The sequence below is a fragment of the Pipistrellus kuhlii genome, unplaced genomic scaffold, assembly GCF_014108245.1.
Source record: "Pipistrellus kuhlii isolate mPipKuh1 unplaced genomic scaffold, mPipKuh1.p scaffold_m20_p_3, whole genome shotgun sequence".
In the NCBI taxonomy this organism is placed as follows: Eukaryota; Metazoa; Chordata; class Mammalia; order Chiroptera; family Vespertilionidae; genus Pipistrellus; species Pipistrellus kuhlii.
Window position 1 is genome coordinate 25,351,777 of NW_023425529.1, and position 22,829 is coordinate 25,374,605.

At 39.5% G+C, this 22,829-nt stretch overlaps 2 protein-coding genes across 2 annotated transcripts in view; one reads left to right on the forward strand and one right to left on the reverse strand.

Annotated features, from left to right (window-relative positions):
- The first annotated feature begins 91 nt into the window (after window positions 1–91).
- Window positions 92–11,433, forward strand: SPX (spexin hormone). Its single transcript, XM_045587432.1, has 6 exons — window positions 92–199; window positions 5,608–5,688; window positions 5,903–5,960; window positions 6,535–6,597; window positions 8,082–8,162; window positions 8,908–11,433. The coding sequence occupies exons 1-6, from the start codon at window positions 92–94 to the stop codon at window positions 8,964–8,966; spliced, it is 450 nt and encodes a 149-aa protein (XP_045443388.1). The 3' UTR covers window positions 8,967–11,433.
- A 1,009-nt stretch (window positions 11,434–12,442) lies between these two features.
- Window positions 12,443–22,829, reverse strand: part of GYS2 (glycogen synthase 2) — a 39,873-nt gene continuing 29,486 nt past the window's right edge. The window contains exons 12-16 of the mRNA XM_036457996.2: window positions 21,148–21,274; window positions 19,387–19,482; window positions 18,344–18,507; window positions 16,733–16,813; window positions 12,443–14,182 (exon numbers count right to left, since the gene is read on the reverse strand). Coding sequence (XP_036313889.1) covers window positions 13,958–14,182; window positions 16,733–16,813; window positions 18,344–18,507; window positions 19,387–19,482; window positions 21,148–21,274 — 693 coding nt within the window. The 3' untranslated portion in view covers window positions 12,443–13,957. The remainder of the gene's footprint in view (window positions 14,183–16,732; window positions 16,814–18,343; window positions 18,508–19,386; window positions 19,483–21,147; window positions 21,275–22,829) is intronic.

The window sequence follows — 22,829 nt, forward strand, 5'->3', positions numbered from 1 at the left end:
TCTCTTGCTTGCTGCCTTCTCATTGGGTCCTCACATGGGAGAGAGAGCCTCTGGTCTCTCTTCCTCTTCTTACATGGACACTAATGCCATCATGGAGGGCCTTACCTTTGTGCCTACAACTAAACCTAATTACCTCCAAGGGCCCATCTCCAAGTGCTATCATATTGGGTATCAGGGTTGCAGCAAGAATTTTGGAGCGGTACACTTTAAGTCCATAACTGGTCAAATGTATCATTATGAGGTTCTAAAAATTAATTTAGCATTATACAATAACCCACCCTATTTTAAATGCATTTTTTAATATATAAAATGGTCAACACATCTTCCATTTAGAAATTAGTCGAGCAATGCTTAAATATTTTTTTCCTCAAGGTAGAAGTAATATATACTTGTATTATGTGAGTATTTGTGACTTAAAACCACTTAATGTCTGCAGTGTTTTTCTCACAAATTTTGATAAGGACAAAACAAACCAAAAAAAAAAAAACAAAAAACCTTGCCAAGTCTACCACTTATGATACCCAATAAGTGTTTGTTGAATCCAGTGAAACTGCAAGTCTTGACTATTGTCTCGTGAACTCGAAGTCTTGAGTCTGTTGTTAAATATCCAGCATATCTTTCTAATTTTGTCCTTGGGGCTGAAAGGTTCCAACCTCGGCCCTTTTGCTCCCTGTATCCATGTAGAGGTTGTACACAAAAAGTAGTGTGCCCCCAAATCCTTAAGACTTACTGACACACTTTTTCATAATCCTACCTTTACTGCCTCTCAAGACATGATTAAAAGACCTTTTCGCCTCTATTCACCTTTTTTGACCCACTAGGCCAAAACAGCTGGTTGTTGCATAGAACTTTCTGCTTGTTTTTGTCTTTATTTGGTTATGGAAAAGAGATCCTTGAGGTTCAAAGCCTCAAGTAAAAGGGCAATGGTAAAGACATTGGCCAATGAATGGAGATTCTTATTTTATATAGCAAGCCTTCGTGTCCCTAGGGCCCCTCCTAAAACTGGTAGCCCTTTGGGGAAATGACTGCTTCCACCTGTTCGTGAAACAACTAGCCTGTGGGATACACTGTCCTTGGCACAGAATCAGGTCAGAGTAGGAACTCAAACCCAATGATGTCACTCATCTATTTCAAGTTCCTCTTTATTCTTTCATCAAAGAAGTGATTTGGATATTTTAGTAGTATAGCCATATTGCCCAGGTAACCTAGCCCAAGAGAGAGGCTGTTTCTATGTGGACACAATAACCACTGACCTTGTAAGAATGCAGTTTCAACTATTGTTATTGTTAGAATGGACCCTCTAGCCAACCAGAAAAACTCAGCATCAGCTATGCAGGCAAAATGGTCTCCATTGAATAGGCCTATTCAAAAGGCTTAGGATCCAGTTTGTTCAATGCCCACTGCTTGGTCAGCAGAGTAAATGTCAGCAGAATAAAATTCAGTGGCTAAACCCATCAACTTTTTTTTTTTTTTAATCAAACTTCTTAGCTCATCTCTAGGTTTACACTTGTAAAAATCTTAAAATGTTGTGATTTAACAAAAACATTTTATTAGAAGCCAATGCCCTTTTCCAACACACACATTCCGGCGTGCTACTTTTGATAAGACTACAATATTGATAATCTGTCAAAGCTATTCTGGTCATTTGTGCACATTATACTGAAAATGGCAGCATTGACGTCAAACCTCTGCCTGTGAACTCATTGTTATAAACAAACTGCATTCATTGATTTTCCTTTAAAATTGGAAATTCAAAACACAATTCTGGTGGCAACTCATCTTCCTGTTCTCCTTTGTAAAACCTTTGTGTGTCTTTGGTATGGAGAGAGGAAAAGGGCATTTTACTTGTCTATTAGGTAATCTAGTAATTGAGGTTCATTTAAATCATAAACACATGCACACTTCTATTTTATTGTTTGTTAGTTTGTTTGTTTGTTTTGGAAGTTGCTACAATCCCTTGAAATTAAATCCTAATATCTAATATTTAAAGGAATATTAATATTTTATCCAGTTTGAATGTCAATGTTTCAGCCTTTTTTAAAAATCTTTCCCCTCTCCTAAGACAGTGGAAAACATCAAAAGCTTTGACCCTTTCTTGTTGATTCTATAAAGCAAGAAAGCATTCCTCAAGTTTCTATTTTCTTTATTCCATTCACATTTACTAATCAAGCTCCAGTTTTCTTGTCTGCACAGAACCATGAAGTCTAAATAACAAGTATTAACAACAAATCTTTGTATTGACAAAAATTTGCAGGTAGCATCAGCCCCTCAAACTTCAAGCCCCAACCAAACTCATCTGTTCTCTCCCCACATTCCAATATTTCTACTGCTAGCCATTTTCCCAGCCACACAGACTCTAACATTTAGCTTTTATCACTTCTCATATCCTCTAAAGCTTTACTACTCAAAATGTCCAGTGATCACTAGAGCAGCAGACACCAGCATCACCTGGAAGTTTATTAGAAAACCAGAATTTCAGGCCCCGCCCCAGTCATACTAAATCAGAATCTATATTTTAGCAAAATTCCCAGGTGATTTATTAATACCTGAGGGCAACTGGTATAATTTTAGAAGAAAGATCTCTTTCTTATCCACTGTATCTTAGCATAGATGGGTACTCAGGCCCTTGTTCAATATCTGTCTATATACTAGCACATACTTTGGATCCTATCCTCTTGCCTTCTATGCATTCTTTTTGGCAGATCTCTTCTGCATCATCCATTTATCCTTTCCACTGATCATTTCCATCAGCAAACATGTCCTGCAAACAGTCTCTTATTTGTCCTCAGAGAAACCAACAAACTGGCCTGATTTGAGCAAGAGGATTTCATTATAAAGACTCTACAGGTTGTAACATCATCTTGGAATCTGCTATTAGCGTTGTAGGCAGTATTTCCCCCACAAGTTCAAGCTTACTACAACCACCACTGCACCAGTTTCTCAAGACCTCACTTGCTTTCATTCTATCTCCAGATCGCCCATCAGGGTGAGCATATCTGATTGGTGAAGCCTGTGCCCACATCCTACCTGATAGGCTGGAAAAGAGAGGATCTGGCGTTTTCAGCTTCTACAAAAAAAAGTCTCTGCTTCCCACCAAGAGCCCCATTTCCATAATTCATAATTTATTAAATTTTAGGAAATCCCTAAAAGTGAAAGGGTTCAGATATTACTGAGCCCCATAGAAGTGACCCTTCTACATCTTTAGAAAAAAAGATTCATTTTTCCTTTCCCTTTTTTAGTGAAATTCCTAAAAGGAGTTGTCTACACTTGTCTTTATGTCCTCATACCTTATTCACTTTCATCCCAATCCAATCTAGTTTATGTACTCAAAAACAAATCCAGTATGCACTTCTCAGCTCTCATCTACTTTAACACAATGGGTAGTTTCCTGGATTCCATTGTCTCCTGGAATTTCTCCTTTCTTTCCAATTGCTTCACCTCAACTTCCTTGCCAACTCTCCCTCGGCTCATCCTCTGCATATTTATTTTCATTGCTCTATCTCTGTCTCTCTTCTTTAACTCCATTCACTCCCTAAGTGTTATCATTCAATCCCAATCTTTTTCCTGCCTTAAAATTCATAGAATTCTTAAAATTCTGAAATCTGATCAGTACTGCCTTCAGAAAAATATCGATAGGCTGATGACCTCTTTGCTGAACTCTATAAAGTTTTGCATTTCTAGTTGCCTACTTCCCACTTGTACTTGGATGTCTAACATACATTTTAATTTCAATATGCCCAAAAGACAGCTCTTAAGTTCCCTCACTGAACTGCTTTCCTTAAGAAGTCTCTCCAACTTCAATATATGGTTTCTTCATTCACCCAGTGTTTAAGCAAAAAAAGACCAAGAATCACCCTTAATTTATTTTTGTCATACTCTCATATCCCACCAAGCTCTATATTTCCTACCTCCAACCTGCACCCCAAATTCATGTGCAGCTCTTCATTCCCTGCAAGTGCCATCCAAGCCGAAACCATCATCATCCTTTGCTTATAACCTTGTTCCCAAATGAACGGGCCAATTTCTTCCTCTCCAACCTCATTTCAAAGTGCTATGCCATTATACCCACAACTTTCACTCCATTGGTTTCCTTCCTGTTCCTCAAGCAAGCCTAGTTCTTTGCCATCCCAAGATTTTGCTTTACTTTCTTATGCATATAAAACTAATTCTCACTCCAACTTATCCCATCTCTGATTCCACCTTAACCTTCCAGACCCCTTCCTTTATTTTACCTTCCTACCACTTACTTTACTCCAACATGTGGCTTACTTTTACTTTATAATGCATTTAAAACATCTTGTAATTGCCTTATTTACCTACTTACTAGTTTAGAGTATTTCTCCCCTGACTAGAAGGTAAGCTTGATTAAAAGCAGTGTCCGTGTTTCTTTTTAAAAATATATATATTTTATTGGTTTTTCAGAGAGAAATGGAGAGAGACTGAGAGTTCGAAACATCGATCAGCTGCCTCCTGCACACCTCCTACTGGGGATGAGCCCACAACCAAGGTATGTGCCCTTTACTGGAATTGAACTCAGGACCCTTCATTCTGCAAGCTGATGCTCTATCCACCTAGCCAAACCAGTTTTAGTGAGACCATGTTTCTTTAATGCCTGGCTATGTCTTTTGTACTAAAAGGAAGAATATCTAAATGCATCGCAGGCATTCGAGAAAATGAAATAACTGATGTCAAATTCCATTGAGATCCCTTAACCTTTTCATTTCTGCCCAAGTGATTCATCATGCAGCATCAGTGATAGCTTGTAGCTAGTTACCCAAACAAGTTTCCTTACTTTATTCATTTAGGTTTGCTTGTGCCAAAAGTTATTAATAATTTTCTTTGATGATGATGATGATAAAGAAGAAGAAAATGATGATGATGATGACCGTGATGATGATGATATGCTGGAAAGTCAGTGGAAAAAACAAAGGCAATAAGGCTGATAATTTAGAATCTCTCTCAGTTAATGTGGTCAGTACCTAAACACATCACCCATCAATCATTTCTCTACTTCCTGCAATTGAATCTTCCTGGAGGAGTCATCAGATCCTCTCACTCTTGAAGACTGACATGAAGTCCCTGGGGACTCCCTAACTCTACTGAAGCCTCCTTGATGCTAAGGTTTTAAAAGCCTCCCCTTCAGAACAAGATTGGAAAGCTCACAGGTAAAGCTATAGTTACTGCAGGTTCTGGAAAGGAGCAGAGCATGAAGGCAAGTAATGGTTTTAATTACTTAACTTTTAAACTGTTTTATAAAATGCTTCAGAGCAGTTTACCTAACATTGTATACTTAATAAGCATTTTAGAAAATATTTAAGTAATGTGCCTTAACATATTAGTTATTTGATATTACTAAGAAGAAATTTCACTTATTCACACATTTATCATTTGGATTAAATAATGAAATTATATTAAAAAAAAAAAAAAAGAGAGAGAGAGAGACTGCTCATGGATTAAAAGGCAGACTGAGGACCCTTACCCCATTCTGAGTATTTTTAGAGAACACAGCAAAAAGTAAGGGGTTGGTAACTGTCCGGGCGTCACGAAAAAAAGCAGGAGGTCCTACAAGCACAGAAATGACTTTCTTTGATTCGTGGTTTCTTGTAGGGACTCAGAGGTCTGGCGGCAACAACCCTGGCTCTTTTCCTGGTGTTCTCCCTCCTGGGAGATTCCCGCAGTGCGCCGCAGGTAAGCAAACGCAACAGAAAGATGGAAAGAAAACCCAGCCCCTGAATGTTTTTTTTTTTTTCTCTTCCCATCTCTCTTCTGTTTTTCTTTTTTCTGTTTCTTCACCCTCCTTTCCTTCCTTCCTCCCCCCACCCCCACCCCCCCACACACACACCCCTGGATGAGGGCTGCACAGCTATGTCTTATGAACTGCTTTTCTCTTTTCGGGTTGCAGAGACTCTTGGAGAGAAGGAACTGGACTCCTCAAGCTATGCTTTACCTGAAGGGCGCACGTACGTTCCAAATGCTTTGCTCTTCCTTGGGGTGTGGGGGGCTGCATGGGTCCATGGGATAGATAGAGAGCTGCAGAATGTCAAGTTTGTTACCTTCAGGAATGGAGCTCCCGGTCTCAGTTAATCAAGGGAAAGGGATGACAGTGTGTGTGTGTGTGTGTGTGTGTGTGTGTGTGTGTGTGTGTGTGTGTGTGTGTGTATGGGGGGTGGGGGGACTGTTCTTGGCAGGGGAAGACTCTGAAACTCTGACCCTAATAATGATTGCTGGCTCTTGGCTGCCTGGGGAACATCGGTCTGGCTGGTGAGCCGGACCGGCGCTCCGAGGCCACTCACGGCGGCGGACAGGGGAGCGCGGGGCGGGCAGGGGCGCGGGACCTTCCCGGGTCTCTCTGTTCTGGCTCAGCCCGGGGTGGCCCGCCGCGCGCCCCAAACCCCGCAGCCCAGCACAGGTCCTGCCCGGGGGCTTCCCTCCGGCCCGAGGGCTGCAGGGCGCGGGGCGGCTGTGGTTCACCCCATCGCCCCGATCGCCCCGGGCCGGACGGGCCGGCCGGCGCTGAGTGCCATCTCCCCGCAGAGGGCCGCCGCTTCATCGCAGACCAGAGTCTGAAGAAGGAGCTGTCCGAGCGGCCGCCGCCGGGTGAGTGCGGGAGGGAGGGAACGGGAGCTGCAGCGAGCGGACTGGGCGCAGAAGGAAGGAGGCGCTCCCGGGGGGACTGGCCGCAGGGGCCGCGGGGGACCGTCCTCCCTGGAGTCTGCTGGGAGTGTGCCTCTGGCCACCCCGGAGCGCGGAAAGCCTTACCCAAGGCCCCGGCTTCAGCTCAGGAGGGTGAGGAGGGGCAGGAAACTATACAGCTTCTCCCAAAATGTGCTTCCCCGCTGTGACAGGACCTTCCCACAGGTTCCTCTTAAACACTGTGTTGTTGTTGTTGTTAAAATAGTGATTTACCTAGAAACTTCAAATCTATGCCTCTTGTGTCACTAGAAAGAGCTATCAAATGTTCCAAACCAGAAACTGTTAAATGGAGGCTATAGGGACCATTTTTCTTTTCATGATAACCCTTTCCATGCTACTGGACCATAGAAATACAACGAGTTTTGGTAAGATTTGAAGACTGAAATGCTAAAAATTAAAAAGTATATTTACTTTGCCCTGGCCAGTATGGTCCAATGGTTAGAGTGTCGGCCGGTGCACAGAAGGGTCAGGGTTCATTCCTGGTCAAGGACACCTACCTGGATTGCAGTTTGACCCAACTGGGTCTCAAATCCATGTGTGTCGTGCTTCTCTCTCTCTCTCTCTCTCTCTCTCTCTCTCTCTCTCTCTCTCTCTCTCTCTCTCTCTCTCTCTCTCTCTCTCTCTCTCTCTCTCTCTCTCTCTCTCTCTCTCCCCTTTCTTCTACTCTCTCTCTCTCTCTAAAAAAAGGAAATTTAAAAAGTATATTTATTTTGAAAAACAAACTCTGTGTTCACCACCTGTAGATGCTTAACAAACATTCATTCACCTTTTTCAATATTGCAGTGTAATTAAGCTTATTTTCTTTACCAGGGTAAGCTATGTTTTCTGACTTCACTTGCTCCCAAATTAAAAATAACGGTTTGTGTTGAATCAGGATGTTTTTTGTCTTCTGTCTACTTGGACTTGACATAATTTTGAACATTTAGCAGATAGGCATTCTTTCCGTCAAATAATTGGCTCACACGTGGCCTAGGATGTGGGTGATCTCAAGTTGCTGCGGAAGGAATGACAGAAGAGGTTGTCCAGGCTTCCAGCAGAGTCACGTGTCCACCTTTCTGCCCAGACATCCCCTATTAAGCTCCGAAGGGAGACATTTCTCATGGGCTCCTTCCCTTCATCCTCCTTGCTTTCATGAAGTTCTGTGTCATGTATAGCTTGCCTTCTCTTCCATCCCCTGCAATATACAACACAACCAATTGTAAGTAATGTCCACGGGAAGTGTGAAATATTTCAATTTATAAAAATCAGTCTTCTGCGTAAGGACCCTTTGCGGAGGGATCACAAATCTGTCTCATAGAGGTTTTTCTAGTGTCATAGTATAATGCGGCAGGATTAATCTGTGAGTAGTTAAATACTAATGGGATCTTTATACATTTTTGTGTCTCCAGAAAGACGAAGTCCAAAGGCCCGACTAACTCTCCCAGAGGCAGCGGCTCTGCTGTTGGCTTCCTTGCAGAAACCCCAAGAAGGTACCAGCATAGTGACCTCTTTCAGCTGCAGGACAGAGAAGCTTTGATTACTTTTGGGATTCTGTGTTGAGTGCAACAAAGTTGCCTTTATGAATTCAGGTGTTTTTTTTTGTTTGTTTGTTTTTTTAATAATTAATATTTGCCCTCCTCTCCTCCTTTCTCCCCGAAATTCACAAAATGTTGACTATTTAAAGGCCAGTATATTTCTTATTAAAATGAGTACTAAGAACATAAATCTATTTCCTTGGAAAGACGGGGGAATTTTATATGAATTACCCAGCCCGTAGCCTATTGTAACCTTTATTCCTTTTAGAACCGAAAGAGCTCAAAGTCCAACTGTATTATTCTATAGTTGAAAAACTGGAGGCCTAAAGAATTTTAAATAATCACAAGTCCAATTGCTCACTGTTAAAGGCTGAACCAATGAAATTGCTGAAAGCCAATCTTCCTTAAACTTACAAACGCAGCAGTTTCTTACGGTTCACCCTAATAGATACAGGACAGATCTCATTCTAAGCCTGTGTGCTTTTCACTACATTAGTCAGCTTTCTCTAGGCCAAGAGGAGGTGCAACGTTCACACTGAGAGGAAAAATTAAAACTAAATTAATCAAATCCTCTCTTTTTTAAAATTTTCAGTAGCAGAGTGCATGAGTTAACATAACTTAGGAGATTATGGCTTCTCACTTTTTATTATTATTAAACCATGGAAAGTATGTCCATTTTTTATATATTTTGTTCTTACAGCTGGAGAAGAAAACCTTGATCCAACCAGATTTCTGGATGACAGTCTTCTGAACTTGTGAAAACGCAACAAATTGAATGCAGTCACAGTTCTGTTCTTGTTGAAGACATGAGTGTGTAAATAAAGCTCGTGAACCGTTTCTGCTTCATTTGCAGCCTTAGGAACAGGCACAACTAGTTTTATTCTTCTGGAAGCAAAAGTAAAATGGAATTCCTGGCTGGGAATATCATTGCCTTTTATTATTATTATTATTATTATTATTATTGCTTCAGGTTCTTCTGTCTTAGGTCACCATCTGTCTTACTCTTGAACTTTTTTAGATTTATAAGACTGAGTACTCTTTATGGTGTTCTTTTTGTTACAACAAATTCCCTTTTGATTTAATATCATTAGTTGTTGGTTTTCTCGTCTGTTACCCAACTTGCGTTGTCTTGTCACTCAGTAGGGACTCTCCTTTTCCTTGTCCCCCCTTTCCCACCTCCAAGGAGGGTAGGGGAAGGCAGGGCGGGATGAGAAAGTAGAGTGTGATTCTCTTAGCAGTTCATCTAGAAGTTAGTTATGCAGGAGAGGGGGCTGGGATGGACAGGAATGAAGCCCTGTGATTGGAACACTTCAGTGCCATGGCTGGGAGAGGGATCTCCCTTCGGTGAGGCTGGGAAGCTTAGAGCTCCCCCTTGTGCTCTCCCTGAATTCAGTTTAGAAACATGGATCTAAAAGTTACTGGAAAATAAGCAGCTGAGGCACACTCTGTCCCTCTGTATCCCAGTTTTTTGGTGGTAACCCATTTTTTCCATGGCTAAACACACTCAAAGACTGCTTACTCCAATGGACTAGAACTTTAAGCTTCATTTGACATCAAAACATTATATAAAGACACCCTGATGATGCATGGTATAATGTCTAATTTACTTCTTTTTAAAGTCAACTTGGGTTCAATGCTATCTGAAGAATATACACACACATACACCTACAACAAGCATAGTGATATATTTATTTGTGAACACGATATGGCCAACTTGTTTTTGACCTAATTAATTGAAAGTTGTCATTGATAAATGTCATAACTAGAAAGTATTGTTAGTTCTTTTTCTCACCAATATATAGCCATTATTCAGTAGCTAAAGAATATCCTTATGTGAATGTCTGTAATTGGAATTATAATTTGATTGTGTTAAATAACAAAACCCTGCTTATAAGGATTATCTATAACTTGTTTCACAATTCAAAATGCAACTATATTCAAGTTTATGTAACATCGAAAATATGCTGGCATTAAAGAAATCTGTGTGGCATCATAGTAGGCACCTGTCATTAATTATGATTTGATTTTAAAGTAGATTTTCTAGACAGTGCATATATCCAGTTTACAGATAATTATTTACTCATCTGACATAGATTTGCATATATTGGCTATTTAAACATTATGTCTATTCCCAGACCTTTTAAAAATGTTTATTGATTTTTAGAGAGAGGAAAGGAGAGAGAGAGAGAATAAGAAACATCTATTTGTTGACTCCCATATTCGCTCCCAACTTTCTGGTTGGGACCAAACCTGCAACCTAGGAATGTGCTCTGACCAGAAATCAAACCCACAACCTTTTGGTGTATGGGTCGGGCTCCAACTAGATGAGCCATATCGACCAGGGCTATTCCCAAAACACTTTTAAAGTCTATCTTATGAAGTAATTCTCCCAACGGTGAACTAAAACAATCTCAAGTATTTTGCCCCCAAACAGAGTTTCTAAAAGCTGTCTAAATGATCAGTTAAAATACTACCAGCTCCATGTATTACAAGGAGCAGAATTCTGCTGCTGTACAGATATGCTGATTTGCACTGTCATTGCATAAAGGCCCCTAGGCCCAGTTTGCTCTTTGCAATCCTTTTTATTTCTGGTGTGTGTGTGTGTGTGTGTGTGTGTGTGTGTGTGTGTGTGGTTTTTCCACACCGAAATGAACAAATGATCAGGGATCAACCTTTTTCACATTGTGCGGCTTGGACTTTAAAATTGGGAAATATCTGCCTCTGGTGTGTGCACTAGAACACCCCACCTCCAGGTCGGACTTTGGAGCCACTTTTAGCACAGTTCCAGTTGCTCTTGCCCCTCTCTCCTATCTCCCCTGTGGCTAGCTCAGCGTTGTTGACATACATAGCCTCTGGTGTGGGTTCTCAATTACCCTTTGTTTCCCTGGGTCTCCCCCAGAGGATGCCTCCTCTCCCCTCACACCACCATTGGGATCATGAGAGGGAAGAGAAGACGAAGAAGAGGCTCTGACTTTAAATTAAGCTTCCAATTCACATTTCTTTCTTGACCTGGTTGTGAGAAATGAAAGTCTATATCCTGTCAACCGTGAGTTACATCATTGTACTTCAGCCTCAGGAGAAGGGAGTTGAGAATGCAGCCTGTTTAGTCTCCTGATTCTGGACTGTAAGTTCCTTTGGGAAGAGTTCGTTTCTGTTTTGATTTGATCTTTACAACTGCCATGTGAAGCAGGCAGTGTATCTCCGTATTACTTCACAGAAAGTTAGGCTCATCTGCCGAAACCGGTTTGGCTCAGTGGATAGAGCATAGGCTTGTGGACTGAAAGGTCCCAGGTTCGATTCTGGTCAAGGGCATGTACCTTGGTTGCAGGCACATCCCCAGTGGGTCGTGTGCAAGAGGCAGCTGATCGATGATTCTCTCTCATCGATGTTTTTAACTCTCTCTTCCTCTCTGTAAAAAAAATCAATAAAATATATATATATAAAAAAGTTAGGCTCATCCTATGAAACCTCTTGGGATACCCCCTTCCTCTTCCCCCCCCCCCCCAACACACACACATACACCTGGCAAGTTCCTTTTCTTAGTGCCCCTATGCCCTGGAAAACTAATAGTATTGCACTTGCAATATTTTATATTCCCATCTATGTGTGTAAAACCATTTCTGTTAACCCTAACTCTTACCATGGAAGGAAATGTCTTGCTGTCAGCTGGTCAAGCACACACAAACTGCTTCCTATAGTTCCTGTCCTCCACCTGCTGAATACCTACATTCTTTAAAAGCATAGTTTTTGTACCTCTTTCTCCCAGTAAGAGTATTATTCCTTTATACACCTACTGTGTAATAGGCACTGTGCCTAGACACAGAATCTCAAAAAGTTCTGTTTGCTCCTCATCACCAGGATTTGTTAATCTCGGGGAAAGGACAATAAATGATTGGGACTAGGGGAAGGAATCAAGTGGCAGCAGCTGTCTGAACAGAGGGTCTGGTGCAAGGTAGAAATTCGGACCCTGACACATGATGCTCAAAACCAGGTGTTTGCAAATCAGTTAGTTTCCATGTGTACTCTCATTTGTACTCATTTCTAATCAGAGGACTCTTCTTTCATTTTGTAAAAAGCACTTGAATTTAAAAGTTTTATATTATAAGCATATTTTATTATATAGCTCATAAGTGACCCTACCAATTACCAATCAAGAGTATCATTTGAATACATACAGTAAGTCACTTTACCAGGGATATATTTTTATGGTTATTCAATAGTGAAACTCCTTTTTCACCATAAGATCTTATTGGTACTTCAGCAAAAGAGCATTAGTATTGTAATACAAGTCCATCTCATATTTTTCTGATCTTCCATGAAGACCTTCCAAATTGCTCTGCAGATACTGAGTTAATTGGCATCCGTAGGGCATTATTCAAGGGTTGAGCTTTAGGTAATTTATTGCCCTTTTTTCTGAACCTCTACATGAGCTGAGCTTGCAATTGTCTTCCAGTTTGGCCTGATTTGTTGTTTGTATGTACTGTACTACTTTTTCCTAACAATGGGGCAGTGGGAGAGCTGGATTATGGTTGCTAGCTGGTCTTGAACTAACTGACCCACCATCGTTGCTATTTTCCCTCTGTTGCCATCAACATTATAGCACTGAGAAAACCAAAACCTTTTTTGAGCCTCAATGGACCAACCGAGATACCAACTAAGGTATTCACTGTGATGTAAATAATACTCAGTAACAACACTCAGTTGTGACAAAAAACAATCCAAGTGCCAGTGTAGATTTGTTTCTGCCAATTTAGATTTAGTTACATTTAAAACATAAAGGTGCTTAATTACATTCAACAAGGTCTCTATGAACAGCATGAATGTGCTAAAGACACTGTCCTTATTATAAAGTAGACTAAAAATTTTCTTTTTGTTATTTTTACAAGATATTTAAAATTTTGTCCTTTGGAAGGCATTATTAGGTAGCAGATGCTTTATACATGTTATCTTATTAAAATGTCTAAAAGAATTTTAAGCAAAACATTACCAATGAAAGTTAAATCTTTAACCATTGATATATTTATTCATTTGGATTTAACAAATTATCATCTGTAGATGATTAACCAACTTTTCAAATAAGTTTTTCTTTTAATCAATCAAAAATTGTTATAGTCAGATGCTACAGTACAGGTGGAAACATCTTCCGATCATTCATTTGAGAAGTGCCCTTGTAAATATGCATGAATATGTATCAATATCTGGATTTAGGATAACTACTTTATTATGGTTTTTGATGGCCTGCAAAGCTAGATATAAATTCATGTTTCTGACTCATGTGAAAATGAAAATAATAATTAAAGAACAGTTATTTAAAATACATAGGTAGTGCACATTCATGGCTGAGAACAGAAACTTTGGGGAGGGGAAAGATGAGAGACCTGTTTGGTAACTATGAAAGCTGTATAAATAATAAGCAATGGCTTATGGTGCTGATAATTTTAAAAATACTAGTAAAAATTGTTATTGCTTAAATTAACCATTTAAAAAAAAAACACTCCCAGTCTTCCTTCTTTAATTAACATTCTTCCTCATGTTTAAATTTACTGGAGGGAGAGGAATCTAAGAAAATAGCTTGGATTTTATTTTAAATTATAAAATTGCTATTCACTTAGTCTCCACATTTTAGGCAGCAATAAATCCCATTGTGATTCTTAGAAGAAGGCCATGAAACTGGCGGCATTTTCATTGTTTTAAATAATCATTCTTACTCTGCTCTCACTAAAGGAGCTCGCGCTTCACCAGGGTGGAATTCAGTTCTTATATTCACCATGCAGCTTCTTCTTCCCATAAGGAACATGACCCAGAGAAAATGGCGACTTAATATTTAACCGATCCCTTTCCGCCTCCTCTTCCTCGTTGTATCTCTCATCTTCATCTTCTTCATCTTCCACATCACTGCTCTGAGGACTGGAGAACTGGGACCCTGTAGGAGAAGGTGGTACGGAGGAAGGCCTGGGGTATTTAAATCCCTCTGTCTGCCAAAGAAAAAAATAAGATACAAATGTTAAACCACTTCTTAATTTTCCAATATGGGAACATTTTGCATGTGCATTTTATAAAAAGCATAGTTGGATATTTTTTGTGGTCTGTTCAGGACCTATTCATTTTTTAATGAATTCTTTTTTTTATTTTTATAATTGAGTTCAGAGAGAGGAAGGGAGAGGGAGAGATAGAAACATCAATGATGAGAGAGAATCATCAACTGATTGCCTCCTACACATCCCCCTACTGGGAATCAAGCCTGTAACCCGGGCATGTGTCTTGACTGGGAATTGAATGGTGGCCCCTGGTTCATAGGTTGATGTTCAACCACTGAGCCACACTGGCTGGACAAGGGGCAACTAATTTTGATTCTGGTACCAATAAGAGAGATTCATTAAATAAATCATTTTATTTTATAATCATTGACTTGTGGCAGATACTATATATATGTTATTGTGTTTAATCTTTGTAACAACACTCCAATAAATTTGTTTTCCACATTTACAGAAGAAAATTAAGGGTTAGAGTGGCCAAATGACTTGCCCAAGGTCAGATAGCACCTGTGGTAGAGCAAAGATTTGTACCAGCATGAGAATCTATCCAGAACTTGTAATCTCAACTGTTACATTTCACTGCTGATCCTGTTTAGTCTCTATGTCACCCTTTAGATTTGCTCGATGAAATTGCAGCCACCACTACAAAGAAACCTGGGAACTGGGCCACTGAGCTAACTCTGAAATTCCACCAGCTATTTTTAGTTCAGTTAATGAGAAAGTATCACTAGGTTTTAATCAAATTGTCCTTCCACCTAAAACTCACTGAGATAACTCATTTTATAAACAAATATTAAGTACCAAATATGGGTCAGCCATAATAATGGCACTGAGAAAATGGATGAAAAAACATGATTCCTGCCCTCTAGGAGTGTATATGCTTGAATGGGAAACAAATGTATAAAATATCACAGCATATTACTGTATGTCAACTACCTTTACACATTGTTAATGTCATACCTTACAGTCATTTCACATTTCAATACTCCATATGAAAGCAACACAGAAAAACAGCTGAGTCCTGCACTTAGGACTTCACTCAGAGGAGATGCTCAATACTTAATAGCTGAGTAGATTAATGGAGGAATATAGCTGAATTACCTTTCACCTCTAAAAAAGATAAGCACTTATTCTTTTAAAATCGTGAACATGGGAGTGAAATTTCCAGATTGGGGGATTTACAAAATTCTTTTTCCTTCTCTGTAGGCAAATTTTACCTGTGTTAACATTCTAGGTCTGTTTTGGACACCTATTATAGGTGGGATATAAATTGTATTCCTAGACACAATTGTTTAAGGTAAAGTGATCCTTGATTGAGAAGTTAACACTGAACTTGGAGGATCTATAAATATTAAATGAAGGTCCTTAGCTTGGAGAATTTGTGAATTTGATGAGTCTTGTACGTGGGCCTATTTTTGCAGAGACCATGGGAAATATCTATGCAAATTTACATGAGACATTGGCTCCTGTGAGCCACAGAAGCTAAGCTGGATCTCATACCCAATGGTACGGTTCTCATCTTCTTGCACCTAAACTATCACCCGAGGGGGACAAAGAAGTTTAGCTCTTTGACTGCTATGTAGACTGCTGTAAGGACAATCCCACCGAAGAGAAATATCAATGCTGCCTGCTTCAAGCTGTGTTTCCTATCTTACATCTTCTAAGTGAATCTGATGCTCAGCGGCTTACCGTATTTTTCGGACCATAAGACGCACTTTTTTCCCCCAAGAAGTGGGGCTAAGTGGCTTATGTTGTCCCATAAATATAGTGTCTAGTTGGACTTTGAAGACTCCCTGGTAGACACTGCTGAATGCCCATCCTATCCAATCCCTCCTGTGGTGCTTGAATTCGGTCTATATTACTCTTGCCAAGCAGTCACCCTACATTTAAACACTTCCTTGTATACCAAACCAACTTTCTGTGAACGCGGGCTACTTTTTTTTTTGAACAATGCTCAAAAGAATGGATGTCTAATGGAACGGTCTCGAGCAAGAAGGCTGAGAGAGATTTCATGTGGAAGTGCTTCTCTAATGACATGAGTTAGCTGACTGCTCATCTTACACATGAGGCTACCTCTGAATCAAGGGCTTCAAATTAGTCTGATTTGTCAGTTCCTCTGTTCTTTTTTATTATTATTTATTACTTTTTCACAGAGAGGATGAGAGAGGGATAGAGAGTTAGAAACATCGATGAGAGAGAATCATCGATCAGCTGCCTCTTGCACACCCCCTACTGGGGATGTGCCCACAACCAAGGTACATGCCTTTGCCCGGAATCGAACCCGGGACCTTTCAGTCCACAGGCCGACGCTCTATCCACTGAGCCAAACCGGTCCCGGCAGTTCCTCTGTTCTTTGCTTCGGTGTGGCACTATGAAAAACTATAGTAGTTTGTGTATGTAGCTATTTCCAAATTAAAAGGTATTGTTAGGACTTACTCAAAATAAGAAATTTAGCTTTCAAGACCAACAAATCATACATAGGATACTTACCGTTGGTGGTGATGTGGATTCCACATGGAATTTATCTGGAAACGCTCTGCTTAATGTCAGGTGCCTGGCATGCTGGTAATACTGTGAGAGAAGACCAATTCACAGGTTTAAAAAAATCTATATAGTTTAACAACCAAGTTATTATGTAAAATGTTTTTCTTTTACTTTGAAACATATATTTTTAAGTGATAGATTCTAATTATTCTAAGTTTGAAAATTAGAAAAAAAAATGACAAGTTATAGTTTTCTTATTTATCAATGACGAGGTAAAGAAACACTATAGCCTGGCTGGGGTGGCTCTGTGATTGAGTGTCAACCCAGGAACCAAGAGGTCACCAGTTCAATTCCTGGTTAGGGCTTGATCCTAGTAGGGGGCACACAGGAGGCAGCCAGTCGATGAAGTTTCTCTCTCTTCGATGTTTCCATCTCTCTATTCTTTTCCCTTCCTCTCTCTCTAAAAATCAACAAAAACATTTTTTTTTTAAAGAAATGCTACAATACATGATTGGGAAAAGCCAGACTGACCTTACTGAACTTCTAATTAGTGCTAAAGAAACTGAAACACTGGGTTTATTCTACAGAGAAGCAGTATGTGTGGGGGGAAATGATGAGACCGGAATAATCAGACAAACTAAATTTAAATCCCACTTTCGACCATAAGTAAGAAATGAAAGTCCTAAGCATAGCAATTTTCAACTGGTGTGCTGCAAGAATTTTTAAAACATGCAATATCTAACTATGTAGTCAAGGGCACTGACCTCTTTTTCCTTAGACTGTTAAGTGGAAAAAAAAATTACATTAGCCAACACAACCATAGTCGTCTACTCTAGTTTGTGAATGAATCAAGATTATATCTATGCTTTTTATCTGATTGACAAAAAATATATACTTTTGCTGCAGAATTGTTATAATTAGTTTATTTGTGCCACTAGATGGAAAAGGTTGAAAATCACTGCATATGGGCCTTATCATGCTGTTTTCATTATAAAATAAAGACAATTAAAATGAATAACCCAGGGTTATAATGAGTATTCTGCAAATGGCAGCACCTATCATTTGTCTGGGGAAGTTTAGCAGTTTCTAAGCAGATACAATATACGAAGGCAAAGTCAGTTCATCTTTTACTAAATTATCCAGTGCTAAGATACATGAGCATCTGAGTTTTTATAAACCTACTTCATAAAAGAAGATATTTCCCTCTGCACTTGTCATTTTGAAAAACAATATTATTCCCATAAGCCCTGAGCTGAGGATTAAAATCAGATTATCTCTTAGAGTAAAACGAAGTAGGGATCTTCTCATGTTTTTCTCATCTTCATTAAATATTTCTGCTTACCTGCAATGTATCAAGTTAAGCAGTGCCAACAGAATGACTAGTAAAATCAGTGTTAGATCCTGATGACTGGCTGTTATAGGCTCAAACGAAATGTGAAGAATTGAGTTTAGGATTTTGCAAATTCATAATATGTTAAAAGAAGTACATGAAAAGTCACTGAGATTTCAACAATTATGATACCGAGTTGACATTACAGATTATGCATAAGATCTATACGTTTGTGGTCCAGTGGAATTTTTAAAGGGGTCCTCTGTATTGATCACAAATTTGCTTACTCGGCCTAAGTATCTCCAGTCCAGAAGATCCGAGAGCCTCTCAGTTCGGTTCCTCTGGATAATTCTTTGGCGACGTGACTGTTTGCAAAATCCATAGAGAAACTTAGTCAGCTGGTTGCAAGAATCATCCGGAGAGCGGAACCGCCTGTCCACAATGTAAATACCTGAGGGGCACAAAAGCCAATGCACAGATAAAAAGCAGGGTTCACCTTAGAGCATTCCTCCTCCCATTTATTATGGTAGATCACATGAATTAGCTATTTCCTAGCTCCCCATTGCCTCTACTTTATCTTTTCCCTTCCAAGGCTGTGTATCTTTCATCTGCTAACAGCTTATAACTGTCACCGACATGCAGCCAACAAAATAAAAAATAAAACAACAACATCTGCAATATAGGGGTATCCTGAATCGGTGATTCTCCCTGGGCTTGTCACTAGCCAGAATCTCTGGAGTGAGACCTGGGTGTCAGTGTTTTTTAGACTCCCCAGTGTTCCATGTGCAGGACCAGGGAATTGGCAACATGTAGGCAGAGGATCCAGCCCATTGGAACTTGGCTTGTTGCTAGGCAACATGGACATAGAGATGGAGATAGGCGAATTCTCCAGCCATCTTAAATAGTGCAAGTAAATTTTGCTAACTTGCCATAATCTTTTAAATAATTATGGTGACCAATATAGTTATTGTAATATCACCTCTAAGACCATAGTTACTGTAATATCCCGAGGGCTGAACCAGTTCAGGGGGGGGGAGAAGGTTAAGGGCATATTTATCTAAGTTTAACACTTGTTTTGCATTTTTTTTCTGTTTCAATTTCATTTGTTCATTTAACTCCTTTTGTAGTTTGTATTTTGGACAATGTATAAATAGTAATGGAATGTTTATCCTTTCTATAGATGACATAATTAAAATATTTTATTGAACAAAAAAACTGTAAACATTCGTTTAATCAGGTTTGGTTTAGAGTTAGACTCTATGAAGACCCTGCAGTTTGTTTGGGTAAGTGTCCTTTCTCTCTGGATTGGGTTAATGATGGAAAATCTCACCATAGGCAGTCGGATCAGCCACATGCTCTTGCATGAAACAGCCAAAGCCGGAGAGGTTGGTTGTCACACTGGGGATACCCATCACAGTGCACTCGGCTGCCAGGGAAACAGACAAAGGCTTGGCTTAAACCAGCTCCACTGTTCTCTTATCCACACAGAGGAGGAAAAAGCCCCCATCTATCTAGTAATAGCAATTTTACTTTGTGCCAGGCTCAGTACTAAGTTCTTTAAAATATATATATTTTACAGAGAGGAAGAGAGAGGGATAGAGAGCCAGAAACATCAATGAGAGAGGATCATCAATCAGCTGCCTCTTGCACACCCCCTACTGGGGATGTGCCCACAACCAAGGTACATGCCCTTGTCCGGAATCGAACCTGGGACCCTTCAGTCTGCAGGCCAAAGCTCTATCCACTGAGCCAAACCCGGTTCCAGCAGTACTAAATTAAGGCACAGAAAAGTTAACTAGCTTGCCCAAATTAACAAAGCCAAAGCACGGGGGAGAGGTAGGATTTCCAGCCACCTACCCACCTCCAGAGATCTTTCAGGAAACAGCTACCCTATACTGCCTCTCTCGTTATTCATTTTTGCTTTTCACTCCATTTCTACATATTTGGCAAGTTAATGGGGTAGGTAAATATTTTGGACATGTTTTTGAAATCTTCTTCCACACAAATCCCTGCCACTTTCTCAGGTGCTCAGTGAGCCCATTGTCTCTTTCAGTCCTCTCTCACCTTCTGGTCAAAATTTGTTTTTTGTTTTGTTTTTGTTTTTCAGAAAATATCAGGTATGTCTTGCAAATATTATCACTCTTGGAGACAGCTGCATTTTTAACAAAAACATTGTATTTGATTGTGGAATAACTCTTGGTTGGCTAGTTGGGTTGGGTAAAAAAAAAAAAATAGATTTCCCCATTACCCATGAAGTAACACAATTTAAACAGTGGCCCTTTCTCCAGCTCTGCAAGTATTTCCTCTTGGTTTATCTCTAGAGAGCAGTGGTTTCCTAATTTAAGATGGGGAAAGGGTAGTGGAATGACCCATTTGAGAATCTGGCAGAAACTCAGGAACTCCTCCCTAGAAAAATTGTGCCTACAATTATATGAAACGTAACAGACCTTTGTTTTTATTAAGTACTCAGTAACACATCTGTAGTAAAATGCCAGGTATCCACGTAAGCTCAGTATATGCTCATTCAGTGAATTTAATGAAATAAGTGCTTATATTCATTGTGCTTTCTCAAAGCACAAACTTTAATGAATACTTTCTGGAATGAATTAGAGTTAGTGTCACATAAAACCATTATTCTTTTTTTAAAAAAAATTAGAGACTTATCTAATATGCTAACACCAACCTTATAGCACCAGAGGCTTCATTATTCCTGTGGTTATAGGTCTGATGAGAAGTGGCCAACTTCCTTGGGTTAATTCAAAACAGAATGGCTCCTCCGCTATGGAGTATTTCCCAAACTGTTTCTTTCATCTATTTATGTTTTATGACACCTTAAAAACTAGATGTAACTCCTCTATCATTTCAGGTTAAGTTTAACTCTGTCCTGTAAAGCGACATTTGTTGGGACGTCTGCCATGAGTTATAAATCATTCTCTTTACCCGATATTAGTGATCTCCCACATTCCCTCAGTTACTTAAGCTTTGGTTTTGTGCTTCTCATCCAATAGTAAATTAAATGTCAACTTGGATTATCACACACATATGCATGAAATAAATTCCAAAACGTTCCACATCTATACATGTCACATACCTGGAGTATAACCCCAGGGTTCATAGTATGATGGGAATACTCCGAGGTGACAACCTCGGACGAACTCCTCATAATCCATGGGCAACAAGGGGCTGGTGGAGGATAGGAACTCTGGGTGCAAAATCACCTAAAAAAGGAAAAATTCTGATGAGAAAAAATAGGGAGAAAAAAAATTAAAGCAAAAAATCAAACAAACAAACAACAACAAAAAAACCTACAATTTTGTTATTATAATACTATAAAATCCTTGTGTTTTAAATTCAGGGGAGAAAAAAGCCTGGGGGCTTCTTTTTTTTTCCTCAGCATTCTGTGTCAGTATCTGTGGACTGTCTTTCCCTCAGAGGATAGGGGAGTTTGCATGCCATTGTTGTTCTCATGCTAAACTACACTGAGTACCAGATTATTATGATCTCTGAATGCATAATAATATGGCCACTCAGTGTATACCCTATATAATAAAAGGTTAATATGCAAATTGTCCCCTCGACCAGGAGCCAGGAGTTCGACCAGGTGGCAAGCTGGCCAACCCCCATCTATGGTCCAGAAAAAGGGCTTTCACAAGAATTCAGCCACACTAGCAACTTGGTCTTGGACCTCCTCGCTTACAGAACTGAAATAAATGTCTGTTGTTTATAAGCCACCCATTCAGTCTGATTTTGCCAGTAGCCTAAATGGACTGAGCCAGTTGCCCTCTATTTAACTTATTTAACTCATTCTTCCACTGCCGCTCCCTCAGTGCACAGACCCGCCTCACTGCATCTGACTCCACAGCTGGGCTGCTCCCCACAGAGTGGCCCTTCCCCAGGGCTGGGCTCTGACTCCTTTCTCTGGACTACCGGTCAGTGTAGATGCCTGCCTTATGTTGCCTCACCTAATGGCTTTAGGACTGAATTGTTTGAAAAGGGGAAGGAAAAGAGAGAAAGAGGAAAAAGAAACTTCACTTTAACAAGCACACTACACTTTTTATTTTTTATTCACAGAATAAGTCTATATTCTTACAAAGAGATTACTTTGGAAAAAAAAAACCGAATTTGGATATACAGCAATACTGATAACATTAGTTTGTATATAATACTTTGTATATTATAAATAATTTTCTTTGCAACATTGTGAGATGAATAGAATAGACATTCTCAATGTCCTAATTTTAGAAGTAAGGAAACTAAGACTTTACAGGCATTGGATTTATATATATATAAGTAGATTCATAAATAGGAGATATGTTAAACTTAAGAGGAAATAAAACGGTAAATGTCCAAAAACAGTACGATAAAAATGACTTATTCAATTACAAGAATAGCACATTGGTAAAGTAAAAATGGATAAGATATTTTTTTCTAGAAAGCATAATTTGAGTTTCTATTATTATGCTAGAAAAAGAGACCAAAAACACAGATATGAGTGTCTGGGCAACCATCAAATCAACAATCCATTCTATTCTCTTGGCTTATATTAGGAAAAGGGGATTAAAAGGCATTGTGTCTAGTTGGCATGTCCACACTTAGGAAAATTTGTACTCTCCGAAGCTCATTTTGGAACGTGAAAATACCATGGCTTGTTTGTTTTGTTCCAGACAAAAAGAATGATCAAATGACTAAAATAAGAAGACAGCTGCTCTGGGCCCTAAAACAGGCGATTGCAGAAGCCCTAGGTGGAAGAAAGGATATTAGAAGTCAGCCCAA

What these genes read in the sequence shown, in the direction of transcription:
- SPX (XM_045587432.1), top strand. Translation starts at nt 92, where the DNA reads ATGGAGGGCCTTACCTTTGTGCCTACAACTAAACCTAATTACCTCCAA. An exon ending in GCAGCAAGAATTTTGGAGCG is followed by an intron (nt 200 to 5,607) that starts GTACACTTTAAG and finishes GGTTTCTTGTAG; the next exon opens with GGACTCAGAGGTCTGGCGGC. An exon ending in CTTGCAGAAACCCCAAGAAG is followed by an intron (nt 8,163 to 8,907) that starts GTACCAGCATAG and finishes TTGTTCTTACAG; the next exon opens with CTGGAGAAGAAAACCTTGAT.